This window comes from Tachysurus vachellii, chromosome 7 (assembly GCF_030014155.1).
Source record: "Tachysurus vachellii isolate PV-2020 chromosome 7, HZAU_Pvac_v1, whole genome shotgun sequence".
NCBI lineage: Eukaryota > Metazoa > Chordata > Actinopteri > Siluriformes > Bagridae > Tachysurus > Tachysurus vachellii.
The window spans coordinates 28,924,123-28,950,774 of record NC_083466.1 but is presented as its reverse complement, the minus strand read 5'-3'; the positions used below and the strand labels follow the sequence as shown (position 1 = coordinate 28,950,774).

Here is a 26,652-nt window from a genome sequence, read left to right as displayed (position 1 = left end):
ATGAAGTATTCAACCCATGTGAGCTTTCACATGGGTTACAGTCAACAGGAAATATCAAAGTCTATCTATCTATCTATCTATCTATCTATCTATCTATCTATCTATCTATCTATCTATCTAAAACAACTTCTTTCCAGAAGCAGTGAGGCTCAAAGATGATGGTGTGTTGCTATAAGTGTTTATGGACTCCAGCTACTGATCTACATGTTTCAAGATCAAATCCCAACCTGTCACTGCTGGGCCCCTGAGCAAGGCCCTTAACCTTCAATTGCTCCATTGTATAAAAATGAGATAAGATGTATGTTGCTCTGGATAGGGATGTCTGACAAATACAGTTATACAGTTATATTTCAGTATTTTTCTAAGTTGTATCATTTTTGGGACCTCAGTAGTTTCGTTCCATTACGACATGTACCACAGATGTGTTGGATAATTGAGGTGTTAAAGTGTTAAATGATTGTAGGTATTTTTTTTTGTAAGTGAAAAATTACGCAGTCATTTCTGAGGAAGGTTTGCTTTTTTTCTCAGTCACAGTGAAACTTTTTTGTCACCTCCAAACCCCTAAACCACACTCCCCCCCGCCTCCACTTTACAGCTTATATAAACTCTAGACTCAGGTGAAACCTGCATTAATATCGTTCGGTTTGCATCAAGACCATCATCGTCCTCATCATCATCATCAGCAGCAGCAGCAGCCATGTTCACTCGTTGTCTCCTACTGGTTCTTCTGGCTCTCTTCAGCTTTCAGTTCTCAACAGCTGATAGTAAGATCAATTTAATCATTTTTATAACATTTATTAGGTAGCTGTATGAGGTGTTACATAGTTTTGGTGTATACAGATACCTTAAAAGATGAGCAGGTCATCTTTACTTAAGATTAATAGTAAAGAATAATAAAGTTTGTTACACTGTTACAGTAAAATACTGAGTAATGTGGCGGTGTGACGAAGCAGAGTTACTGCTTAAGATGATGATCTTTCTGTAACATCATGTCCATAATTGTTTTTTTCCTCTAATACCAAGTTACTCCATTATACTTTTTTATACTTATTATCTATTTAGATTTTTTTTCCTTATCTCTGTTTTGTCTCATTTCTTCAGCAGCTTCTCTTTTTACTCTCTCAGAGCTTTTTATTATAGCAGATGAGCTCTGTAGTACATGTCTCATAGACATTTTCCACCATATCTATGGCGTATACAAATATGTTACCCTTTTTTTTAAGCCTGCATGTTATTACGTACGTGCCCCTGTGAACAAGTTGCTATGGAAACATTAACATATCAGAACGAGTTTATTAATATAAATATTAATATTCCGCAGTGATGTGGTTCAGTCCAACACATACAAAAGGCTGCATCTTCCACCTTCAATCTTTTTTTTTTTTTTTTTTTTTAACATTTAATCACAGAACTCAATGCCTATGTTTTCACACAAATGCCTATGTTTTCACACAGGCTCAAAAGGACCAACTCAGTGCTGTTTCAGATTTCAGACACAGCCAATTCCTGCAAAACTCTCTGTAGCGTATGCAGTGACAGAGCTTCAGTGTACAAAACCTGGAGTCATGTAAGCTTTCAGCAACTTGTTTATTTTTTTAAATAAATTTTAATTAATGTCTATTAATTCTTTATGTTTATGTGTAATAGAATTGAACTTGGTACTGAATCTAACTTATAAATCTTATATATGAATCTAACTTTATATTATCTTGGAGGTTTGAGGCGTGTCAGAGTGTCTGATTTTCTGATTTTATTACAGTTTCACACTGATGTAAATCTTCTCTCTCCTCTACAGCTTTACCCTGAATGATGGTCGTCAGGTGTGTGCAGATCCCCAACATGAGTGGGTGAAGAATCTCATGAAAAAAATTGAACAGCACCTGAACAAACCTACAGGGAATGTTTAAATCCTCTCTCCATTAATAAGACATGCATTTATTATTCCAATTATTATTTTATTGCCAAATGCTCTTTGTTTAACTGAATTGAATCATTTTTTTTAATTCAGTAATTCATTTTATTTTTAAACATATTAAAGAACATTTTAAATGGAACATAATTTTTATTTCTTTTTTGCTAGTTTTCACTAATCAGTATCTTGTATTCTTTCATATTATTTCCTCTGATTGTTGAGTTCCATGCTACTGAATTGCATTTGATTTGCTGATGCACTGAAAAAAAAAAAAAAAAAAAAAACAGTATGATGTTCATTAATAAATAAAGCTTTAATCATTGTCAAACCGCTGGCAGTGTGAGAGGATTTTAAATGCAAAGGATGTGGTTCAGGACATGTGATAGCATCAATGATTAATAAATTACATGATAGTAATATTGATTGTATTTAGAAAACAAAAGAAAAAAAAACTAAAAACAAAAGCTGTTTTATAATCTGGATATGTTTTATTTATTTTTATTGGTCCTTACCTGAAATCCACTGATCAATGCTGCAGGCTGCATCACACAAACAGAAGATGTGGCTTCAGTCAATAAACCCAGACAGACAAGTGACAGTTTAAGGAGAAACATCTAAAGTGTGTTACTGAAGCTTTAAACCATCAAAAGATTCTCTTCTACAGAGATACAACGTTCTTCTAAACCATGTTTTCCCTCAGTTGGTGTTGTGATGGTGGTGAAAACACTCGACTAATACATCAATCCAAATCTGTCACGTTTGTTTAAGATTTACACAGAATCGTTCCTACAAAACCTCTCAGAGAGTCGTCTCGTCCTGTGATGGGGCGGAGTCACCCTGAAACGGAACACAGCCCTCAAAGCATCATGTGTTGCACAATTAGAGATAACGGAACCACAGTGTACCTTTAGTTCGTCATCCAGCTGTAGCTCAGTATGTGATTCAGTTGACTTTTATCCGCAGACAAGTCAAAGTCATTTCAGGAAAACATTTTTAGAACCGAAGCAGAAATATCAGTTTAGTGGTCCATTAAAAAAAATGCTAACAGACATTTTAAAAGCACAAGAGTCTGGAATATTGGGTAAAATAAGTCCCTTCTTTCCTCTTGTATAAGTCACTTACAGTATAGTAGCTTTGTCCATAAGTGAACATTTCACTAGTCTCTATTAAACAACTCTTATCTCAATAAAATAAATAAATAAATAAATAAATAAATATCCTGTTGATTTCTGAAGTTAAACTGGGTGTGTCTTAAGGTCACAGGTTGATATTAATACACTCATGGAGGCTTAATGTAGCTGTTGCTACAAGTCATTGTAGATTATGCTGGATCTCAGTGCCGCCTTCGACGCGGTAGATCATTCAATTCTTTTGAAACGCCTCGAGGATGAAGTAGGTATCAAGGGGACTGCTGTAAAATGGTTTGTCATATTTGCAAGAAAAAAACATTCTTTGTGAATTTTGCAAATAACTCTTCTTCGCTGGCATCTTTAAACTATGGTCTTCCTCAGGGTTCTATTTTGGGGCCCATTCTATTTTCTTTGTACATGAGCCCTCTTGGCTCAATTTGCCATTGTCATGACATCTCTTATCACTTGTATGCTGACGACACTCAATTATATTTGCCTTTTAAAGTTGGAAATTTTAACTCGCTACAGCCTTTAGTACTCTGCCTGGATGAAGTCAAACTCTGGTTATCGCACAGTTTTTTTTTCAATTAAATGAGAAAAAATCTGAGATAATTATCTTTGGTCCATCGAAACTTAAGGAAGCTATGTCTAGTGCTATTGCCCCACTGGATATACCTTTAAAAATACTGTTAGGAATCTGGGTGTTATTATTGACTCTTCCCTCAGCTTTGACAACCAGATTAAGTCAGTAGTAAAGAGTAGTTTTTAACTTTGACTGATCTCCAGGCTGAAACCCATCCTTGATAAAACATCCTCTCTGTATGCTTTTATCACCTCAAGACTGGACTATTGCAACTCTCTGTATGTTGGGATAAGCAAACACAATCTATCTCATCTGCAATTAGTGCAGAATGTGGAAGCTAGGGTTTTAACAGACACAAAAATTAGAGAACACACAACTCCAGTATTATCTACTCTTCACTGGCTTCCAGTCCAGTATAGAATTGATTTCAAAATTTTATTGATGTTTTTAAAGCATTTCACAACATCGCTCCAAGTTATATCACCAACCTCTTAAAGGACCATACTCCAGTCAGGTCTCTGAGAACAGGAGATAAACTTCTACTGCCAGTTCCCCGTTCCTCAAAAAAATCTATGGGCGATAGAGCTTTCATGGTCATCACCCCAAAACTGTGGAGCAGCCTCCTTTTGTACATTCTGCAGGCCTCAACTTTAGAAGGTTTTAAGTCTCAGTTAAAAACGTATCTTTTTAATTTAGCGTTCGTTGAGAATAGACCTTGTTTTTATATATTTTATTTCATTTTATCTTTTATCTGTTTTGCTTTTTTGTATTTTATTTTTTTTTTCTGTTTTAATTTTCTTTGTATTAATCGGTTTGATATATATTGCTTTATGTCTTTGTAATATTGTGCAGCACTTAGGCAATTGAAATTGCAGTAAAATGTGCTATATAAATGAATAAAGTTAAAGTTGAAGTCATTGTAATGACACAGCACAGTGCTGCATGGTTGAATGTAGGTGGACTCCTACCTCATCATCTACGTGATCTTCTCTGGAACAACATCCCCAACCTCAGCACTCCCTTGAGGTTTTATTTTCCCTCCCACCACCTGCCGTCAGTTTTGAGCCACCACCGATGCCTGGTTTTGCCAACTTAGCGAGGCACAAGGTTTCTTTCTATAACCTTCTGTCTGTCCTTCAGCGATAGAATAATCTCCAGCCTCAATCCGGATGACAAATCTGTCACATCTTCAAAAAATGGCTTACTGCTAACTGGGTAATATGAGAAATCTGGAAAATAAAAAATATCTGCACTTTTTATCTGCATTGCACAACCTCTACTCTTTGCTTTCTGTCTTTCCTCTAAGGCTCTAGCACCAGAAAAAGAAAATACTATTTTGACTCATAAATAGAAGATCAAATGAAATGAGTGATGATGCTGTCTGACAGGAATAATTCTGAAATGTTTCACTTGTCATCATGTTATTAAACTATTACGATGGAAGTGTGTGGTTCAGCAGATTTGTCATATTAACCATGACCTATTTTTTTTTCCTGTCCACACCTCCTCCACTCCACTTCTCTCTCTCTCTCTGTATTCTCCAAAGCTCTTACTTTCTCCACTCTATTAACCCACTGACCACCACATGAGCTAAGCATTTCTCCCACATCAACATTGATTATTAAATAAATTGATTCCTATTCTCGATACCATTTTCTATTCTTAAAGTGTTTTCTTTATTCCTCTTATACCACAGTGGTTGGACTAGAATGATATTATTATTATTATTATTATTATTATTATTATTATTATTATTATTATTATTATTTTATTTATTAAAGATATTTTCTTTATCTGTTCAGGGATATATAGAATTCAGTAAAAGGTCAACAAAACTCATTATTTCTAGCTATTTGCTTGCTAATCTCATCATTATCGAAAACCCTCCCCTCCCCCACTCCACTCTCCAGACCACAAACTGAACCTTTTTCTACTGAAGTATTTTTTTTCCCTCATTACGCCCTTCTTTTTTTCCTCTCATATGTTTAGTCTTATTCACAGCATGTATTATTTCATTTATTTACAAAACTCAGAAAATGGACTTAATTAAAAAAAAATTAAGACATTTATCATTTTCTCACTAACTGTTTTCAGTTGGGATCAAAGGTTTGTCCAGTACACCCTTATATTCTTGTTGAACGTCTTGTTCCAGATTTATTCCTCCTCTTTTTCCTGTTATAACCAGCTCCACTCTTCTCTTCTGGAAGAGTCTGTGTGGATTGAGTCTGTGTGAGATCAGTCTCTGATGGTCAGGATGATGTTGAGGAGACTCCAGTTCCAGTTCATTATAAAGGTGTTCAGTGGGGTTGAGTCACAGTCAGAGCTCAGTGCAGGACACTCGAGTTCTTCACTCCAGCCTTCACCTCCACATTGTTTCTTCATGGAGCTCTGTGCTTTGTGCACAACAGCATTCTCGTGCTGGAGAAGGGTTTGTGTCTCTGAGTTTTAAGGAAAAGTGTAAACACATTGTGTCTTTCAGACTCAGTATGAAGAAGAAACAGAGAATTGGAAAATAGGTGTGATGGGGTGCACATACTTTTGACTTTATAGTTTAATAACGTGTGCGGCTTGAATGCCTTAATGTGGTGAAATGCACCTTCACCCTGATTTTTTTTTTAGTCACATGCAGAAAAACACATGCGGATGTGAAATCTAGGGGATTTTTCAGAATCATTATTTAAAATTAATGCCAATTTTAAACTTTTTATTAAAGACAAAAAAGTCGGGGTGATGAGAAAGTACAAAATGTGTGAATAATGAATAACATTTAATAATAAATGTATACAATCATTTTATATTGTGTGTGATATGAGAGTTTTGATCTGAACAGATTTAGTGTTTCACTTCAGTAAAGTTTCACTCGTTCATCTTTCTTTGTCGTAATTACAAACTATTCTCACTTCTTTCTTGCTGTAGGTGAAAACCGCAGACAGGCTTCCAACAGAAGATGATTTTATTTTTACTTCTGGTAGAACCTCACCTTCAAACTCAAACCACATTCTCCACCTTCTCATTTCAGCTTATATAAACTCTAGAGTCAGCTGATGCATGCATTAATACCTTTCCGATTGTGTCGAGATCATCACCATCATCATCATCATCATCATCATCATCATCATCACCACCACCATCATCCTATTCAGCAGTCATGATCCCTCGTTGTATCCTGCTGGTTCTGCTGGTTCTTGTCTGCCTTCAGTCCTCCGCAACAGCCGAAAGTAAGATAAACTTCACCTTTATATTATTTAAACCTTTTGCAATCACTTACAACATGACAGCAGACCTTTAATCCAGTCAAGGATTCTTCCTCAAAACTAGTTCTTTCCTCCTCTCACTTACATTATAGCAGCCAAGAACAGTCATCTCTTCACCAGGCTCTCTTTATTCTGTTAAAAAAAAGATTATTTAATCCCAGAACTAAAATGTTTTTCTGCAGGTGAAAGCGGACCATCTCAGTGCTGTTTCAGGTTTCAGACACATCGAATCCAAGTGAGACTCATTTCAGTGTATCACAGAACAGAGCATCAGTGTCCAAAACCTGGAGTCATGTAAGCGTTTATTTTACCCTAGTTTATATTTTTTTACATTTTTTTATTTAAATCGATGTCTATTATTGCTTTATGTACAATTCAATTCAGTTTTATTTGTATAGCACTTTTTACAATTGACATCATCTCAAAGCAGCTTTACAGAGCATAAACGGTTATTATAAATAATTATATTAAGATTAATAGAATACAAAATTGAAGATTAATATTAGATATATTTAAATGTCTTTGTATTTATCCCCAATGAGCAAGTCTGAGGTGTCTCAGGCAGCAGTGGAAAGGAAAAACTCCCTTGAATGGAAGTAAGAAACCTTGAAAGGAACCAGAATCAAAGGGGAACCTCATCCTCATATGGGTGACACTAGAGGGTGTGATTATAAATATACAGTCTGTGATATACATTTAAAATATCAGTTTGGGGAGTGTCAGAGAAGACAGGCAGATAAATTAAATAGATAGATAGATAGATAGATAGATAGATAGATAGATAGATAGATAGATAGATAGATAGATAGATAGATCTTAGATTCATCTTATATGGAAATTCACAATATAAATTAATAATAATAATAATAATAATAATAATAATAATAATAATAATAGTATTAAATTCAAATTTAAGTTAAAAAGTCTGTGCAGATCTGGGTGTTAAGGGGTGTTGTGTACATTGTGTATTATGGTATAGAACAGTAAGGAATGTCAGCATTGACTTTTTCCCCCTGAGTGGAATTAACGAGTGCGTGATTGTCTGATTTTATTACAGTTTCACACTGATCACTCTTAATCTTCTCTCTTCTCTACAGCTTTACCCTAAAGACCGGCCGTCATTTGTGTGCAGACCCCGAAGTCAAGTGGGTGAAGAACAACATGAACAAAATTGACAAACCTAAAGCAAGTGCTTAAAACCGCTCTCATTATATGTATATATAAACAAAGAATCAGTCTAGTATTGTTTAATTAAGTGGTTGAATCAGTCTAGTATTGTTTAACTAAGGGTGTGGACATGAATTAATGATGTCAGGAGCTACTGTGGCAGTTCCCGTTCAGAACAGCAGAGGGCGGGCAGGTGTTACATCATAGCATGCTTTATTTGTTATTATTGTCCCCATGTGTGTTATGCCATGCTACTCTTATTATTTCTTGTCTCTGTTCTTATCAGTCATTATGTTCAAGCTGTACAGTTGAAGCCGTTGTGTTTTTACCTTCCCATGTCATAGTTATGTTTTGTTACTCGTGTTGTATTTTTCCCTTGTTTTTTGTTAATAAATAATCATTCTCCATGTAGGCCTGAGTTTCTGTACACAGGTGATCGAGACCACCTTGGAGACCCGGGTTTGATCCCCATTTCAGACAGGGTCTCCCGTCTGTTACAGTCGTTTCACATTTTAAAGGCAATGGTGTTAACCTTAAAAGATTAAAATGTTCAAGTGACCTTTGATGGTGACATTTATTTTTATTATTCTTTCACATTGTTGAGTTCCTGCTCTGCCACCATATTGTGTTTGAGCTGTCACTGTAGCTAAATAAAAGTGAAACTGAAGCTCTTATCCAGAGCAAAGTGCTTTGAAGTCTCTTATACTGGCTAGCTAGGTAACAGATTAAGCATATCATCAGTGGTGGTCATAGTGGTTATTTGTCTTATGCTTGAAGACTTTCGGGCCCTTATGAGACCTGGTGTGGCTGCAGGCCTTCATTCCTGACATATAAAATGGAAACCTGATGGCTGATTGCAGATGTGAATTAACCAACTGGAATCAGATGTTTTTTTGGATTGAAAGTCTGGAGCCAAAATAAAAGCAATGACCCAAACATATCCTTTATAATTCATAGTGACATATGAAGCATATAGTGACAACTCTCATATGTTGAACATGTATTTTGTTCTTTTGTTTTATCAGTGAAGAATCTCATAAAGTCCTCACTACTGAACTGTGATGGAATAGTGTGTTCAGATCTCTGTTTTTTTGTTAATCTAGCCACCGTGCTTCCGACATTTAAAGGATTTAAAAAATAAAAAGCTTTTTTTTTCTTGTTAACAGAAGAGACACTATTTTTATTTGTATTTTTTATCCATACAAGAACAATGTGAATGGATGAAAAGATAAAGCAACCTAATCTGTTTAAATACAGTCAGATTTAGGTATTTTTCTCTTGTCATTGTTTTGATCAACTCACTTTGTTGTATTTTGTAATATTGCACAGGAAGTGTGTGGTAAAGAGGCTTTCTTGTATAAAACCATGACCTAATTTGCTTCCTCTACACCCATCCTCCACTACTCTCTGTCTCTGTAGATTGGGATGGAAAAAACAAATCAGCAGTAAATCTGGGAGCTATTTTTCTGAGATGGAGACACCCAACCTATGCAAAAAAGGATTATTATCATGCTACAAATGATTGCATATGATATCATTACTGTAACAGACGGGTGTGCAGAATTAAACCAGTAGGTTATTATCAATACTTCAGGTTACATGTTTATGATGGCTTTTTTATCACTGATATGAGAATCTTTCCTTCCTAACCAATCACTGATCAGTATTGTGTATTGTTCCTACTAACCAATCAATGAGCTCCAGTGTTCATACTAACCAATCAATGATCACTGTTGGTTCCACCAGCCAATCACTGATCAGCACTAGTTATAACCTTGTTTTTCTTTGTGTTAAACCCTCTTCGTTGTAATGTTTTTCACAAGAACAACATGTTTAATCTGAGTTCTTCATTGAAATGATAAAATCTTGTAAATATATAAAAAATCTGTGGTCCCATAACTAGCTATCTTCTTCCTGTAAGAGATACGTTATAATCTCTTGTATTATCTGATAAAACTATAAGGCTCCATTCTGATCTTTTCTTTTCTATTCCAAGCAAAAAATCTTCATTTTTTTAATTAAAACATTTGGATATGGAAAATATAACAACAATCTGCTTAATATGCAATTGATTCCTTGGTGTCACAGGATGACCCCTAGTGACTTTTTTCAGTCTAATTTCACCTGAAAATGCTTTACAGCAATGATGTCACCACTGGATTGCTAATCAGAACATTTCTGAATTTCTGAATTTTCTGAAAAGCTGCTTCATGGCGGTGTCGAAAGGTTCAATGTAAATAAAATGCAATTAAAATGAAGGAAATCTAGAGTTATCAACTTAAATCTAGTTGAATAAGAAATCTGTTAGTTTGCTGGTTCTTCAGGCTCGATGTGTTGAATATGGACTATAGACTTGTGTGTGACAAACAGCAAGCTGATAGTTATTTCCTTCTCACCAAACCACTCTGAGCTCCTGCTGACCACAAACAGCACATGTAGCACTGAGGGTGGTTTTATTTCTCATCACAGCCTGCCAGCTTTTTCCGGATGTTCAGACTCTTTCCATTTGATTTCAAAAGAATGGTTGATTTGATTTAATTCTTTTAGCTACTTTTATCTAAAAATCTAACTTAGCAGAATTCTTTGCTAAAGGTACTAATCCTAATATAAATAAATACTGATGCTGTCATTTTCCTGCTGTCATTGTGTTTACTAAACTCACTCTGTACTATTTAACAATATCAGAAGGGAAGTGTGTGGTACAAAAATTTATGATATAAAACCATGACCTAATTTTATTCCTGCCCACCCCTCCCCCGCTATTCTCTATCTCTCTAATTTATAAAAGAAAAAGAAGATATGACATATTGAATTAATGCACACTAATATCAAATAAAAATAAATCTAACAGGGAGAAATCGGTTGGATGAAGATGACCAAAATGATGAAGATAACCAAAAGCTGTTTTCTGAGCACTTGATACTGCTCTTCACCTCATACCTCGGCTGCTGTTATAGCCAATGAGAGAGCAGGTAAACTCAACTCATTAGCAGTGTGCAAGTTCAACAAACGATGTTCTCCATTATTTTCAGCTGGCTAAAAATTTTTTTTTTTTAAAAAATGTAGAAAATTTTTTTTTCAACTAAAAAAAAACAATCTTCCCAACAACCAATCACTTATCTATCTGACCAGTCACAGATCACTATTGTTCCCTCAGACCAGCCATTGATCAAGTCAAGTCAAGTCACTTTTATTGTCACATCACCACAGCACATGTGCCTTGGTGAGTGAAATTCTTGGGAGCGAACTCCAGAAATTGCAGAAACAATTAACATATAACCATACAGACTTCAACAGGTGAAAATGTGCAATATGCACATACATATAGTCAGTACACACAGTGTACTACTACACATTACACATGGGGAAGTCGTGGCCTAATGGTTAGAGAGTTTGACTCATAACCCTAAGGTTGTGGGTTTGAGTCTCGGACCGGCCATGACTGAGGTGCCCTTAAGCAAGGCACCGTACTGCCCACTGCTCCGGGTGTGTGTTCACTGCTGTGTGTCTGCACTTTGGATGGGATAAATGCAAAGAAAGAATTTTCACTTTCATTATACGCAATATGTACATACATACCGTTAGCACTACACTTTATACACTATACTCAAAATGTACACATTTCTACATTATATAGACATATAGACACATAAAAATATGCTAAGGTGCAACAGATTGTATGTGAGCTGCATACAGAAATGTCATGTATGTGCATCGGATGGTATCCAGTGGTAACAGATAGATTATTGTATTAAATGCAGTGTGTATGTATAGTCCAGTGTTGAACTTTTAGAGTTAAAGTGCACTGTGTGGCATACCATATTGTGGAAGTATGCTGTAGGATGTATTAGTTTTGACTGTTAATTAGTCTGATAGCCTGAGGGAAAAAGCTATCCCTCAGTCGGCTAGTGCGGGATCGGATGCTGCGGAGACGTCTTCCTGAGGGAAGCAGAGAGAGCAGTCTGTGGGATGGGTGGCTGGAGTTACTGATGATCCTCTGGGATTCCTTATACACCACCTGGTGTAGATGTCCTGGAGGGAGGGAAGCTCACCTCCAACGATGTGGCTGGCAGTTCGCACGACCCTTTTCAGAGCTTTAAGGTTGCCAGCGGTGCTGTTTCCAAAACAGGCAGTGATGCAGCCCATCAGGATGCTTTCTATAGCGCAGGTGTAAAATGTTCTGAGGATGCTGGGGCTCATTCCAAACTTCCTCAGCCGTCTCATGAAGAAGAGGCCTTGATGTGCCTTCTTCAGCACTGCATCAGTGTGTATGGACCAAGTGAGATCCTCACTGATGTTAACGCAGAGGAACTTAAAGCTGCTTACCCTCTCCACAGGTGTCTTGTCGATGGTGATGAATTTGTGTTCTCTGGTCTGTCTCCTGAAATCTCATCGTTGTCGGTGATCAGGCCTATCACCGTTGTGTCATCAGCGAATTTGACGATAATGTTGGTGCTGTGTGTGGGTGCACAGTCATGTGTGTACAGGGAGTATAGGAGTGGGCTGAGTAAACAGCCCTGAGGAGCACCAGTGTTGAGGGTCAGCGGGGATGAAGTACTGTTGCCCATTCATACCACCTGACTTCTGCCCATCAGGAAGTCCAGGATCCAGCTGCAACGAGATAATAGCATCGTCTGTGGAACGGTTGCTACGATATGCAAACTGTAGCAGATCCAGTGAGGCAGGCAGCACAGAGCAGATGTAATCTCTGATGAGTCTCTCAAAACACTTGCTGAAGATGGGTGTGAGAGCAATGGGCCTCCAGTCAAGCATGTGATTTTGTTTTTCTTTGGTATAGGCACACTGGTGGATTTTTTGAAGCACGATGGAACCACAGACAGACAGAGGGAGAGGTTGAAAATGTCTGTGAAAATTGGTTGGAACTAGTTGGAATGCGCATGCTCATAGCACACGGCCTGGGATACCATCAGGACCCGCAGCCTTGTGGATGTTTAGCAGTCGGAAGGATTGGGTTACATCCGCGACAGAGACGGAGAGTGCACTCACATCTTCTGCAGCAGCCACGGGAGCGCTCTCTGTGTGGGCGGTGTTGTGAGCCTTGAAACGAGCATAAAAGTTATTCAGCTCATGCGGTATAGAGGAGGCAGGCAATGTTCAGAGTTCTCAGAGAAATCTGAGATGTTTTTGATGTCCTGCCACATTCAATTCAATTCAATTCAATTCAAGTTTATTCATATAGCGCTTTTTACAATGGACATTGTCTCAAAGCAGCTTTACAGAACATAAACATAGAGCAGAAGGTAAACATAAGGAGAAGTATAAAGAATTAATACGATAAAAATTCAAGATAAATATAGTTCACAGTATGTATGTATGTATGTATGTATGTATGTATGTATGTATGTATGTATGTATGTATGCATTTATGTATGTATGTATATGTATTTATCCCCATTCAGCAAGTCTGAGGTGACTCAGGCAGCAGTGGCAAGGAAAAACTCCCTTAAATTGGTAAGGAAGAAGACTCAAAGGAGAGCCCATCCTCATATGGGTGACACTAGAGGGTGTGATTACAAATATACAGTCAAACAAATGCTGTATTGGTGTAAGGATCACATGCTGATCATGACTGTTTCCACTGTCCAATCAGTGATCACCCCCCCCACAACCAATAAAAGATCACTATTCTCCCCTCCAACCAATCACTGAACACCATCATTCCCTATTCCCTCTGTCACTGATCACCTCTGTTCCCAACACTCAATCACTGATCTATCTGACCAATCAAAAGTCACTATTCTTCCCTCTGACCAATCACATAACACCATCATTCCCTCTGAACAATCACAGAACACCATTATTCCTTTTAACCAATAACAGAACACCATCATTCCCTCTGACCAATCACAGATCACCATTGTTCCCTCAGACTATTCATTTATCACTACTGTTCTGACTGATCATTATTGTTCTCTTTGACCAATCACTAATCACCAACATTCCCTCTAACCAGTCACTGACCACTATTGTTCCCTCTGACCAATCACTGATCACTACTGTTCCCATAATCTCTGATCTCTGAACTGTTTCCACCGACCAATCACTGATCACCATTTTCCAGAATAACCAGTCATATATCACTGTTATCCCCTTCAACCAATCACTGGTCACTACTGTTTGCTCTGACCAATCACTGATCACTACTGTTCACTCTGACCAATCACTGACTACATCTATATATTTCATTTGTGTTCTTGATAGAAAGTATAATATTTAATATCTAAATATATAAAGATGTGACTCTATATCCAGATTTCTGAAAAGCTGCTACTGTATGTGACAGTGTGGATTTCTAAAAGTTCAATGTAAATCAACTTAACTCTAGAAATCTGTTAGTTTGCTAGTCCTTCAGGCTTGATGTGTTGAATATAGACTCTGTGTGTGACAAACAGCAAGCTGATAGTTATTTCTTCCTCTCCAAATCACTCTGAGCTCCTGCTGACCACAAACAGCACATGTAGCACTGAGGGTGGTTTTGTTTCTCATTTTTTCCTGAGTGTTTGGTCCTGTATGTTTCATAGATTTTTTTTCTTAATAGAATTGCTGATTTGCAATCCATTAAATTAAATGACCAGGTTTATTTAATTAATTATTCACATACACTGTATGTGAGTTTGGTTATAAAGTGTAAAACACTCCTCAGTATCAGTTAAGGTAAAAACCACAGACAGATTTCCTGTGTAAGAGGTGCATTTTTTTCCCCTCTTAATCATATTGCATTGCATATAAACTGCCCTCCTGCACTTAAACCACATTTGTCCATGCCTCTAATCAGCTAATAAAAGCACTGCTGTGCTGATATTTGCATTAAAACGGTTCTGTTCAAACCGTGATCATCATCTTTATCCTAATCATCACCATCAGCAGTCATGATCTCCTGTTTTCTCTTGCTGGTTCTCACTTGCCTTCAATCCTTCTCATTGGCCAACAGTAAGATAAAGTCCATCTTTTCTTTTTAATCTATTGTTACCCTCCGATCTACCAGCACTGCTCGACTGGTTCCACCATCTCTCAGGGTAAGAGGCAAGTATACTACAAGACTCTTCTCTGTTCTGGCACCAAGGTGGTGGAATGAACTTCCCCTAGAGGTCCGGACAGCTGAGTCACTGGCTATTTTCATGCGGCGGTTGAAGACCTACTTATTCAGGAAACACTTCAACTAGCACTTCTTTCACTATCTTTTGCATTTAAAAAAAAACTTTGACACTTTTTCATTGTAACTCTGAACAAATGTTTTAAACATGGTATCTTAAGTATGTAACCTAGTGAGCCAGCATTAATGTATTCAATGCTAGAAATTTAAGCACTTATGTACGTCGCTCTGGATAAGGGTGTCTGCCAAATGATGTAAATGTAAATATAAATGTAAATTTGCCTTATTGTCCATATTTTATGAATCAAAGTTGAAGCATAATTGCTTTAGACATAATAAGGGCTGTTGTGAAATCTGACTCAATGATCTCAACGATCAGGAATGGGATGCAACCAAAATGTCATACAGATGTAATATTGATATTAGGTAGATTCTTGTATTTTTCTTCTTAATAATCCTAATATTCATTACACCCACCCCCTCATTTTCCATTTACTTTCATTAAAATATTTGAATATTTTTTAATATTTACAAAAATCTTTTACTACTCTCATGCTACCATAATTTATCACCATATTTAACGTCATTTATATGTTATATGCTTATACAGTGTGCATAATTGGATTGTATAAAGTGCTTGTATTCATACTCTTAAGCGGCCTTCACACTGCACACGACAAACGGACACGACTGTCGGATTTCACCCCTAGTGACAGTCGCACAGAATGTGCAATATGATCGTGTAGACGTTAACATGGGAGAGAAGCTAATTCTCGCGGTCTCGGAAAACCCAATACTATATGATCGTGACACCCGAAAATAACCACGAAAATCTTCTCCATTACGGCGCAACTCTTGCTCTAGACGGTGATACTCACTGAGACTTTTTCTCCGAGTCAGGTAGTGTTTTATACACACTGATTTGCAATGTTTTCTTTTGTGTCTTCAGTAAAGGAGAGCAACAATGTATTTAAAACAAAAAGATTGTTTTTGATAAAGTTTAAAAATTACTAAAGTTAATATTAATACGTTTCAATAATTCTTATCACCTCGTGCACACAAACCTGATTGGACAACATTGGAATACATCACATCCTGTCGGCATATCAGATGCGCTGTAGTCGCACAAGTTAAAATTTTTTAATGGATCCAACGCTCAAAACGGATCCAAAAATTACAGATCCGCAGATGGTCGGCACCTCACGCAGCATCTTTGTGACTCTCCATAGGAAATGAATGACTTCCGATTTATCGGCCGTAGTTTGTCATGTGCAGTGTGAAGGCCGCTTTAGGCTTTCAGGGACAGCTTGGACATTTCTGGATCTGACCACCAGAGGGCAACCTTGCAGGAATATTTATATGCCATTGTTTGGAATAAAAATATCATATTATGCTTACATTTATATTTACAGCATGTGACAGACTCTCTTATCCAGAGCAACATACAAAAGTGCTTTAAGTCTCTATTGTCAAAAACATTAACTCCGGTTCACTAGGTTACAGACTTAAGATACCATGAGACTAAAACACTGTTCAAAGTTTTTTTTTCTTTTTTTTTTTTTTAATACACACATACAACAAACAGGGAAGAAAGTGCTAGTTCAAGTATTTCATATAGAAGTGGGTCTTCAACTGCCAGTGACTCAGGGGTCGGCAACCTTATACACTCAAAGAGCCATTTGGACTCGTTTCCCTCAGAAAAAAAAACACAGGGAGCCACAAAACCCATTTGACATCTAAAATGAAGATAACACTGCATTGTTTTTTACCTTTATGGAAAGTATAGAAAAAACTGTATTGTTTTACATTTTTGAAATCAATGAACTGCTACCGAGTAAACGAAATTTTATTTCTGCAAGCAAACAAAAATATTTTGAACAGTTTGAACTAACCTTAACAAAAAAGACGCTGGGTTGAAGGTTACTTTCAATGTCTAATTGAGTCCTCTTCGTATTCATGACATCAAAATTTTAACTTTCCGTCTGCTTCTGTGTGTCGGATTTCACAAGTCGGCAGTTATGATGCATATTTTGAGCGACAATAAAATTAAACATGGTTTATTTTAATGTTACAATAGCAACATAATCTTAGAATTTCTTTTTTTTTTTTTAAACTAACTAACTAAAATAAAATAAATTTAAATTAAATATTTATTTTCCAAATCTGCAGGGAGCCGCAGCAGAGGGATGAAAGAGCCACTTGTGGCTCCGGAGCTGCCCCCTGGACCCCTGGTCTAGGGGAAGTTCATTCCACCACCTCAGTGCCAGAACAGTCTTGTAGTATACTTACCTCTTACCCTGAGAGATTGTGGGACCTGTGGAGCAGTGCTGTAGATCTGAGGTTGTGAGGTGCAGTGTGAGGAGTGATGAGGGCTTTGAGGTAAGAGGGAGCTGGTCCATTTTTGGCTTTGTAGGAAAGCATCAATGTTTAAATCTGATGTGTTCAGATACCAGAAGGCAGTGGAGGGAGAACAGCGGCTGCACACATGCTTCTGTTTTTGTGCTTTGTTCCACCTGATCCATTGTTCTTTTTCCCACCTTTTTATCCTCACCTGTTTCCCTTGTACCCTTGATTACTTGCCCTATTCATACCTGACGTTTAGTGTCTTCCTCTGCTGAGATTTGTTGAGCGATTCTGTGAAGCCCTTTGGGTTTATGTGTTTGTTGGGTTTTCCATTTCACAGTAAATTACCTTGTCTGTTTTTTCCTTCCTTTGGCTCTGGAACTTTATACAATGAGTAAATCTTCTGCCCTCCTCTGGGAGTTGTTTTCTGACATAGGTAGGTTTTCCACATACATCTCACCAGGTAAAGTATCTAAACTAAAATACAAAATACAGGGTGGAAATAAAGGTAAGATGGGTTAAGGCAACATAATGTCAGTCCATAATAGTAAATACATGAATCAATGTTTTCCCACAGATGCAAGAGGATCAAAAGAATGCTATTTCACATATGCTAAGAATCCAATCCCTGTAAAATTCATTAAAGACTACACAGAAACAAGGCATGACTGTACATGTCCTGGAGTCATGTAGGTTTTCAATTTCTTTCTCTTATGGATATTCTGATATTTTTTGTAGTCCGCATAAAAGTCCTAACCCAAAATTTCTCTTCTCCTACAGTTTTTCCTTCTTTAACGGTTGCAAGCTGTGCGTCAACCCAAGCTTGAATGCTGATTGTATGAAAACTCGACCAGCATCTACTGTTTAATTTCTTTTCTTCAAAACATCTTTCACCAATAGCTTGTTGCTCCGCATGTGAGGTCTGTAGATCATCTTTAATCATCAACTTGATTGATGTTTAATTGATTTTGGTGTTATATTGCTAAGGCAATATGCATGAATATGCATTCAAGTGTGCATGAATTCATTTTATATTTTGCACTCACTATTACTTACATTTACATTTACAGCATTTGGCAGACGCCCTTATCCAGAGCGACGTACATAAGTGCTTAAATCTCTAACATTGAATACATTAATGCTGGATCACTAAGTTACATACTTAAGATACCATGAGTTTAAAACATTTGTTCAGAGTTACAATGAAAAAAAGTGTTTTTGGTTTTTTTTTAAAAATGCAAAAGATAAGGAAAGAAGTGCTAGTTGAAGTGTTTCCTGAATAAGTAGGTCTTCAACCGCCGCATTACTACTTGCATTATTGCCATGCTTCTGAAATAAATTCACATTTTTAAAGAAAACATTGTTATTTGTGTATAATGAGCCATCGGTAGCTACATTTCTAAACTACATCTTTATTTAAAAAGCATAAACATTTCAATGTGTTTATTTCACGTTTCCATTCTGTAACTCATTCCATATATATGTTTCTGTTACAGAGCACTCCATAAATGACTGTTGTGGCTGTTATGGTTAGGGATTTCTAACAATGAGAAGACCTATCTGGAGGAGAATAAATGCCTGGAGAACTAGTGCCAGGAGAACAACCTCCTCTTGAAAGGTAAATTAGTTGATCATGGACTTCAGCATGATGCAGGAGATGAGATTCCAGCCACTTAAAATCAATAGGACCCCAGTGAAGAGAGGGGACAGTTTCAGATACCTGGTTGTTCACATCACACAGGACTTGTTATAGTTCTGTCACAACAACACCCTACTAAAGAAACATCCATCAACATTTTACCAACTTTGGCTTAGGCTTATGGCACTTCAAACAGCCCTCTTAGGTGCTAACGACCTTTTACACCTGTGCTAATAAGTTAATTCTGTTGGGAATCACCACAGCCAGGGTTAGGAAGAGTCAGGACAGGTGGCTCCTCATTGGGTGGTGCAATCAGGCCAGGAACATGGTAAAGGACCTCAACCATCCCAAAAATGTAATCTTCTCTCTGTTGTGGTCTGAGAAGCTCTTTTACTTTTATACCATGTGTACCTCAGCATGTGTGCAGCAAAATACAGCTATCCACCACAACATTAAGTTCCTAACTGAAAAGCTATGATTTATCACTTAAAATGTCTAGTGAACATTTTTGCTGGAATTAAACATGTTAACCTTCAGTCATCTTTTTCAAGGTCATGGCAGAAGCCTATCCTGGGAATACTGTCTGCAAGGTGTGAGAGTATAACCTGGATGCATATATATATATATATATGTGTATATATATACACATATATATATATATATATATATATATATATATATATATATATATATATATATATATATGTATATATGTATGTATATATATATATATATATATATATATATATATATATATATAGCCAAAACATCATCTGCATATTTTCAAACCTGGAACATTTACAGCATTTGGCAGGCACCATAATTCAGAGTGAATTATATGTTATACAGCTGAACAATACAAACACTGAGCCTTCTGATTGGTAGGCTACCACATTTCCCTTGTACTGGTGTCCTGATCTCAGAGTTAAACCAGGGACTGAGGTGCTGTAAGGCAGCAACACTGCCCACTGACATTTTCAGTTTTATTAATGAAAACAACATGAGAGAATGAATTGAATAGTGAACTTCCTTGAAGTAAGGACTTTAGTGCTTCTCTCTAGAAAATGCTCTAATTTCACCACCTGCTGTAACAACTCTGAAATGCAATGCTTCAACTGTTTAACAACTGTTTAGTGGGAACTACAGAAGCCCAGGCCCCTAAACCACCCCCTATGAAAAATGTGTTTAGATTGTTTGTTTAATATTTTATTATGAACTTATGGCTATTTACGTTGTCTGATTGTCAGGCTTAATTTAATACACTTCTCTGCCCATGTATATATTAAAGTTAGCTAGCACTTTATAATGACCTTTTTAATATATGAGAAAGAGCTATGAATAAAATATTACCTACTGTACTGTATTGAACTATAAGCTATATTACGTTTTCCAATTTATTAGAAACACCTGCACATTATCTAATTAAACAATGTATAAATTCATACAGCGTCAGTTAATATTAACATCAGAATGAAGAAAAAGTCTGATCTCTATGACTTGACCATGACATGGCTGATGGTACCAGATGGGATAGTTTAAGTTGCTGATCTCTGAATTTTCATACACAACAGTCCCTAGAGTTTACACAGAACATTGTGAAAAACAGCAGACACTTATCACATTATTTGTTAAGTATGTTTGTGTTGTTGTTCTATTGGGCTGCCCCCCAATAATCTGCTGAGTCACCACAGCAGATTATATGGTCCACATATTTGATTTGGCACATGTTTTATGCCGGATGCCCTTTCTGACACGACCCTTCTGTTTTATTCAGTGTTGGGACCGCCACTTAGAGTTAACTCTTTATTTGCTGCTAGGTTTGTTCTCTGCCCAGAAATCGTCTCTTTATTGCTCTATGTATTTTGACAACTGTCCACTAGGGGCGGTATTTAACCAAGTGCTAGAACCCGACATATTTTTATTTATAGATTTAGATAGATAGATAGATAGATAGATAGATAGATAGATAGATAGATAGATAGATAGATAGATAGATAGATAGCAACCAAATGCAGTTTAGCATCTTCCAGAAATGCAGGTTGAATATGTAACACATGTAAAACAGTTTATACAGTAACTGAATAACAATGATATAGGAAGTGAATATGTGCAGTATTTCTAATGTATTTAAATAACAGAATGGTAATGAAACTATGTTATAATAGTAACATATTTTAATAGGTATTAAAAGACATTACATATGCAAGTATTAATTATAAACATGCATAAATGTCATATATAAAACAGTACTTTCTATTATCCAGTGATAATATTGTGATATTAGAGGTTTTCATCATCCTTTTCTTTAGGACACCATGGAGCCATCAGACCATGCTGTGTTTGAGTGTTGGTCAGGATGCTCTCATTGGTGAACTACTCGGGAACTTAAAACATTGTTGTGCCTGAAATATTATGATTCCAGGAGAGAACCTCAGAGATGTGAACAGACAGGAACTTGAAGCTGGAGACATGCTCTACTTCTGTCCTATGCAGTGGCACAGGAAATAGGCTAACAGACTGAGACAGAATCTAACTGCATTATTTTCATATAAAAAAACACAAATCTGCTAGTGCTGACTGGTTACATCCATTATTTAACTTTTAATACTGATGTGCTATTTTTGTTGTTATTGACCTTATATTAATGTACACTGATTACCTTATTTTCCAGGACACACACCAAGACTATTAACATATTTTTGATGTGATTGGATATTTTAAAAAATCTATGCAAAATAATGCAAATCATGAATCAACCTCCAGGTGGCGTTTCTGCCTGTAGAACATCTCGTTACATCAGCATTTTCATTAGAATGAGTAGCAACACTGGAGAAGTAGAGATGCCAGTTTGCTGCCTAAACCTCATCTGAAGGGAATTATAACTTTAAATAAACAATTAAGCAAAAGACTGAAGAGTAATAAGAACTATACATGATGAACTGTACCCTAAAAGTGAGCCTACTGCATTTGTCTTTAAGGTATTTTATGTATATATTATGTATATATTTTATATTGTATGGTGGAGCATAAGGCCGAATACTACATTTGTGTGTTCTGAAAAAGAGTTTCAGGACAAACAGGATGTTCAAAATGCGGACTGTGCTGTTTTACATGTTGAATTCCCATAAAATTGGTATTGTGTTAAAAAAAAATTTAAAACAAAACACCTGATGATATCTGAAGGTTATAAGAAGTAGTAGTAGTAGTAGAAGAAAAAGAAGAAGAAGAAGAAACAGAGCCTTAATGGGATGTATGTCTGATAAAATGCATCTCAAATTTTACTAATTAACTTCAATATTTATGTTATTAATAAATATTAATAATTTAAGGTATTAAATTAATTGCATATTTACATTTACAGCATTTAGCAGACACTCTTATCCAGAGTGACTTACATTTTTCAGTTTATACACCTGAGCAATTGAGGGTTAAGGGCCTTGCGCAGGGGCCCTGCAGTGGCAACTTGGCAGACCTGGGATTCGAACCAATGACCTTCCGATCAGTAGTCGAACGCCTTAACCACTGAGCTACCACATCCCCACATGCAGATCAAAATGAATTAATGATAATATGAATGAGTAATGTTGTCCAAACTTATTCATCCACTTCCTCCATATTATGTAGCACTTTCAATGCAGAGAGTTTATCACAGGAGACTCTGGGCACTAGGTCGAAGACACCCTGGATAAGGTGCTGACTCATCACAGGGCACAAAAGCATACTTCAGATAATATAGAGATGCCAATTTGCTCACAGGTTGCTCACACTGCATGTGTTTAGACTGAGGTAGGAAACTGAAGTACCAAGAGAAAACCCCCGACTCACGTGGAAAATATGAAAACTCCACACACAGAGCTGAGGTGAGACTCGAACTCTGGTTGTGCGAGGCAAATGTGTTAACCACCAAACCACCAAAATCCCATATTATACACTATACTACTATTAATGCCCTGTTATTATTAGTTTTATGGTTGTTGTTCTTATTGGTAGTGGTGGTGGAAGTTCAGTTGTTAATGTCGAATGCTGACTCTTTTTTTTTGAAATATTTTAGGGATAAATTAAAGCACGTTCAACCCAAACACTAAGCTTTATCAGTGGTTTTCTCACAGTTCAGGAAATTGAGTTTTAGTATTAATCAGAGGAGTTTAACCACTGAGTTCCTACAGTCACCAAACCACAGTAATGATTATTATGTGACCTCTCAGAATATCAAACCAAATCCTATCTGTGTTAATGTGGGTTTGCTATCGCTGGGTGAAATCAGAAAGTTAGAGAAAGCTCCCATTTACTGTCATGTGGGTTGATGTGGTTAATGATACTGAATTGTTTTATAGTAAATTATCAGTGTTTTGTATTTTGGTTGAAAATGAACAAAGACTTCTAATTCTAAACACATACAATTGTAAGGCTGTTTTTTACATTGAATTATTATTATTTTTTTTTTTTAATGTTTTTTTACACATTTGAAACACTTTTTATTCTTACAGATGAGTTGATAATGCAGTTGATAAAAGAAGAAAAAGTCTTCGAGGTTTTTGCCTGGGGGCTTCACACCTACTTGATGTGGTTAACACAATAAAGAGCATGCGTGCATGTGTGCATGTGTGTGTGTGTGTGTGTCTGTGTGTGCGTGTGCGTATGCGTGTGTGTGTGTGTGTGTGTGTGTGTGTGTGTGTGTGTGCGTGTGTGTGTGGGGGTGTGTGTGTGAAACTTCCTGCTTGCTGCTCGTGTATGACTCTCAACTCGCCCAAGCTAGGAAATTCACACCTATATATTTAGAATAAAAGTGTGCTTTGTGTATACATCTTTGTGTGAATGTGTGTGTAGGTGTGTGTATGTGCTCCTACTAAAACAAAGAAGGTGCAAGTGCAGGTGCAAGTGATTTAGAAAGCGGGCCATGGATCGAGGGGTAAAAAAACACCAGCCATGATCTGTAAAGTCTGACCTTTAGCGTCTGACCTGTAAAGCGTGATCTGTCAGTATTAAAAGAGATGTTGATCTAGAATATAATAACACACATCACAGGTTATGTTTACAAATCTGACATTTTCAGTTCAACTCACATTGTTAGTGGACACGATTTAGATTTTAGGTAATTGGAAGACATTCTTATTGAGTAACTTACATTTATCATATTTATTCAACTGAGCAGTGCTTCCAGTGGTAACTAAAGTGCTTGTGGCTCTGGGATATTGAGTAGAATGTCAGGGTTCAAGCCCCAGCACTGTTGGGCCCTCAAGCAAGGCCCTTGACCCTCTATACTACATGGTTTGTGTATCGTAGCTGTAGCTATTGGTGTTAAATCTATAATGAGTTATAATTTATGGGTTGCTTAGGACTTTATTTATAATCACACTCTCTGGAGTCACATGTTACGATGGCCAAGAAGTGCAAAACACATTAACAAATCCGAAAACACATTAACAAATCCAAAAACACATTAACAAATCCAAAAACACAACAAGTCAGACAACCCGGAAAAGGGAGGTATCGTTTGTGAATGGAAACTTACCGATCATCGGACAAGACACCTGTCACTCAAGATATACAGGTATGGAATCTTATGTGTAATGTGTAAAGTTCTCCATTTAAATATAAGAAAATAACAGAATTAATCCACAGTAATCCACAGTAAGGACAGTACATTTTGTATACTTTTACACACACATTCCAACTTTTCCCTGCTGCAGACTGTTGAACTTCATGTATACCTTGAGTGACAGGTGTCTTGTCCAATGATCAGTACGTGTTCCAATCACAAACTATACCTACCTTTTCCATTGGTTGTCTGAATTGTCGTTGTGTTTTCGGATTTGTTAATGTGTTTTGTGCAATGATTCAGACAACCCGGAAAAGGTAGGTATAGTTTGTGAATGGAAACTTACCGATCATTAGACAAGACACCTGTCATTCAAGATATACAGGTGAATGAAAGGTGTCTCGTCCGATGATCGGTAAGTTTCCATTCACAAATTATACCTACCTCTTCCGGGTTGTCTGACTTGTCGTTGTGTTTTCGGATTTGTTCATTTGTTTTTGGATTTGTTAATTTGTTTTGCACTTCTCAGCCACCATAACGTGCCTCAGGCTTGCTCATTAGGGATAAATGCAAATTAATTGAAATATTCATTCATTCATCTTCTACCGCTTATCTGAATTACCTCGGGTCACGGGGAGCCTGTGCCTATCTCAGGCGTCATCGGGCATCAAGGCAGGATACACCATGGACGGAGTGCCAACCCATCACAGGGCACACACACACTCTCATTCATTCACACACTATGGACAATTTTCCAGAGATGCCAATCAACCTACCATGCATGTCTTTGGACCGGGGGAGGAAACCGGAGTACCCAGAGGAAACCCCCGAGGCACGGGGAGAACATGCAAACTCCACACACACAAGGTGGAGGCAGGAATCGAACCCCAACCCTGGAGGTGTGAGGCGAACGTGCTAACCACTAAGCCACCATGCCCCCCTAATTGAAACATATAATATTATTAGTCTAATAATATTCTATATTTCTTATGTTCTGGAAAACTTCTTTGAGACAATGTTCGTTCTTGAAAGCACTATACAATTAAAATTGAATTGAATTGAATAACATAAGTGACAACTTCACCTTTTGGCATATGGATGTCAGGCTTTCAGGAAACTTTACAAAAATCAGGCTTTCAGGCTTTTTTCTCTGCATGCACACACACACACACACACACATTGACTCCACTGGAAACAATAAGTTTAAATAACGGCGATAAATGGGCAAAATAATAAACCCATGTATCATATTAACTGTTTGTTAAGATGCACTTGTGCTAATTCTGTCCTTACAGCATCCTTTCTAGCACAGAGGATGTGACGTCTAGAGCAGTGTCTCTGAGGGCTTTCCAGGCTGACCCAGAATTTACACCACCATATTCAATTTCGACCTCAGTGGCATCCGAGATGTTTTTCCTAGTATGCAGGGACTTTTTTCCTGATTTTAATATGATTCCGCCACCAACCCGACAAGTCTTTTCCACGTCTACTCTGAAGTTATTTCTACTCTCTTTTCTTTAAGCCACTTTATTTTTTTTCCATGCTGTCATTTTATTGCCCTTTGACTGAATAAGCAGACAAACCACTACACCTTGTGTCTCTTACTACACCTACACCTTGTGTCTCTCACCCTCTGTTCCTTCACCATTATAATACTTATTGTTATTGTTTGTATAATCTAAATAGATTCTAATAGCTCATTCAGGGGAATTTACATAATTTACAATCTGCAAACAAAAATAAAATATTATATTATATTATATTATATTATATTATATTATATTATATTATATTATATTATATTATATTATATTATATTACATTATATTATATTATATTATGTACAAGAATTAAATATTTATGGAGTCTCTTCCAACACAGAAAAGTTTCCAGGAAAAGTCCATGTAGTATTGCTGATATTAAATTCATAAATGAATAAAATATGAATTGTTGCTCTGATAAAATTAAAAT

General features: G+C 36.8%; 2 protein-coding genes across 2 annotated transcripts; both read left to right on the top strand.

Moving 5' to 3' along the window:
* Positions 1–618: 618 nt before the first annotated feature.
* On the top strand, positions 619–2,260 carry LOC132848047 (C-C motif chemokine 3-like). The gene is made up of 3 exons (XM_060873560.1): positions 619–764; positions 1,456–1,567; positions 1,796–2,260. The coding sequence occupies exons 1-3, from the start codon at positions 698–700 to the stop codon at positions 1,905–1,907; spliced, it is 291 nt and encodes a 96-aa protein (XP_060729543.1). The 5' UTR covers positions 619–697; the 3' UTR covers positions 1,908–2,260.
* A 4,443-nt stretch (positions 2,261–6,703) lies between these two features.
* LOC132848046 (C-C motif chemokine 4 homolog) lies at positions 6,704–8,656 on the top strand. Its single transcript, XM_060873559.1, has 3 exons — positions 6,704–6,843; positions 7,062–7,173; positions 7,977–8,656. The coding sequence occupies exons 1-3, from the start codon at positions 6,774–6,776 to the stop codon at positions 8,074–8,076; spliced, it is 282 nt and encodes a 93-aa protein (XP_060729542.1). The 5' UTR covers positions 6,704–6,773; the 3' UTR covers positions 8,077–8,656.
* The last annotated feature ends 17,996 nt before the right edge of the window (positions 8,657–26,652 follow it).

Bases quoted from the DNA above. Each gene is read 5' to 3' on its own strand.
- LOC132848046 (XM_060873559.1), top strand. From the start codon at position 6,774: ATGATCCCTCGTTGTATCCTGCTGGTTCTGCTGGTTCTTGTCTGCCTT. The intron at 6,844-7,061 runs GTAAGATAAACT...GTTTTTCTGCAG, and splicing joins GTCCTCCGCAACAGCCGAAA to GTGAAAGCGGACCATCTCAG. The intron at 7,174-7,976 runs GTAAGCGTTTAT...TCTTCTCTACAG, and splicing joins TGTCCAAAACCTGGAGTCAT to CTTTACCCTAAAGACCGGCC.
- LOC132848047 (XM_060873560.1), top strand. From the start codon at position 698: ATGTTCACTCGTTGTCTCCTACTGGTTCTTCTGGCTCTCTTCAGCTTT. The intron at 765-1,455 runs GTAAGATCAATT...GTTTTCACACAG, and splicing joins TCAGTTCTCAACAGCTGATA to GCTCAAAAGGACCAACTCAG. The intron at 1,568-1,795 runs GTAAGCTTTCAG...TCTCCTCTACAG, and splicing joins TGTACAAAACCTGGAGTCAT to CTTTACCCTGAATGATGGTC.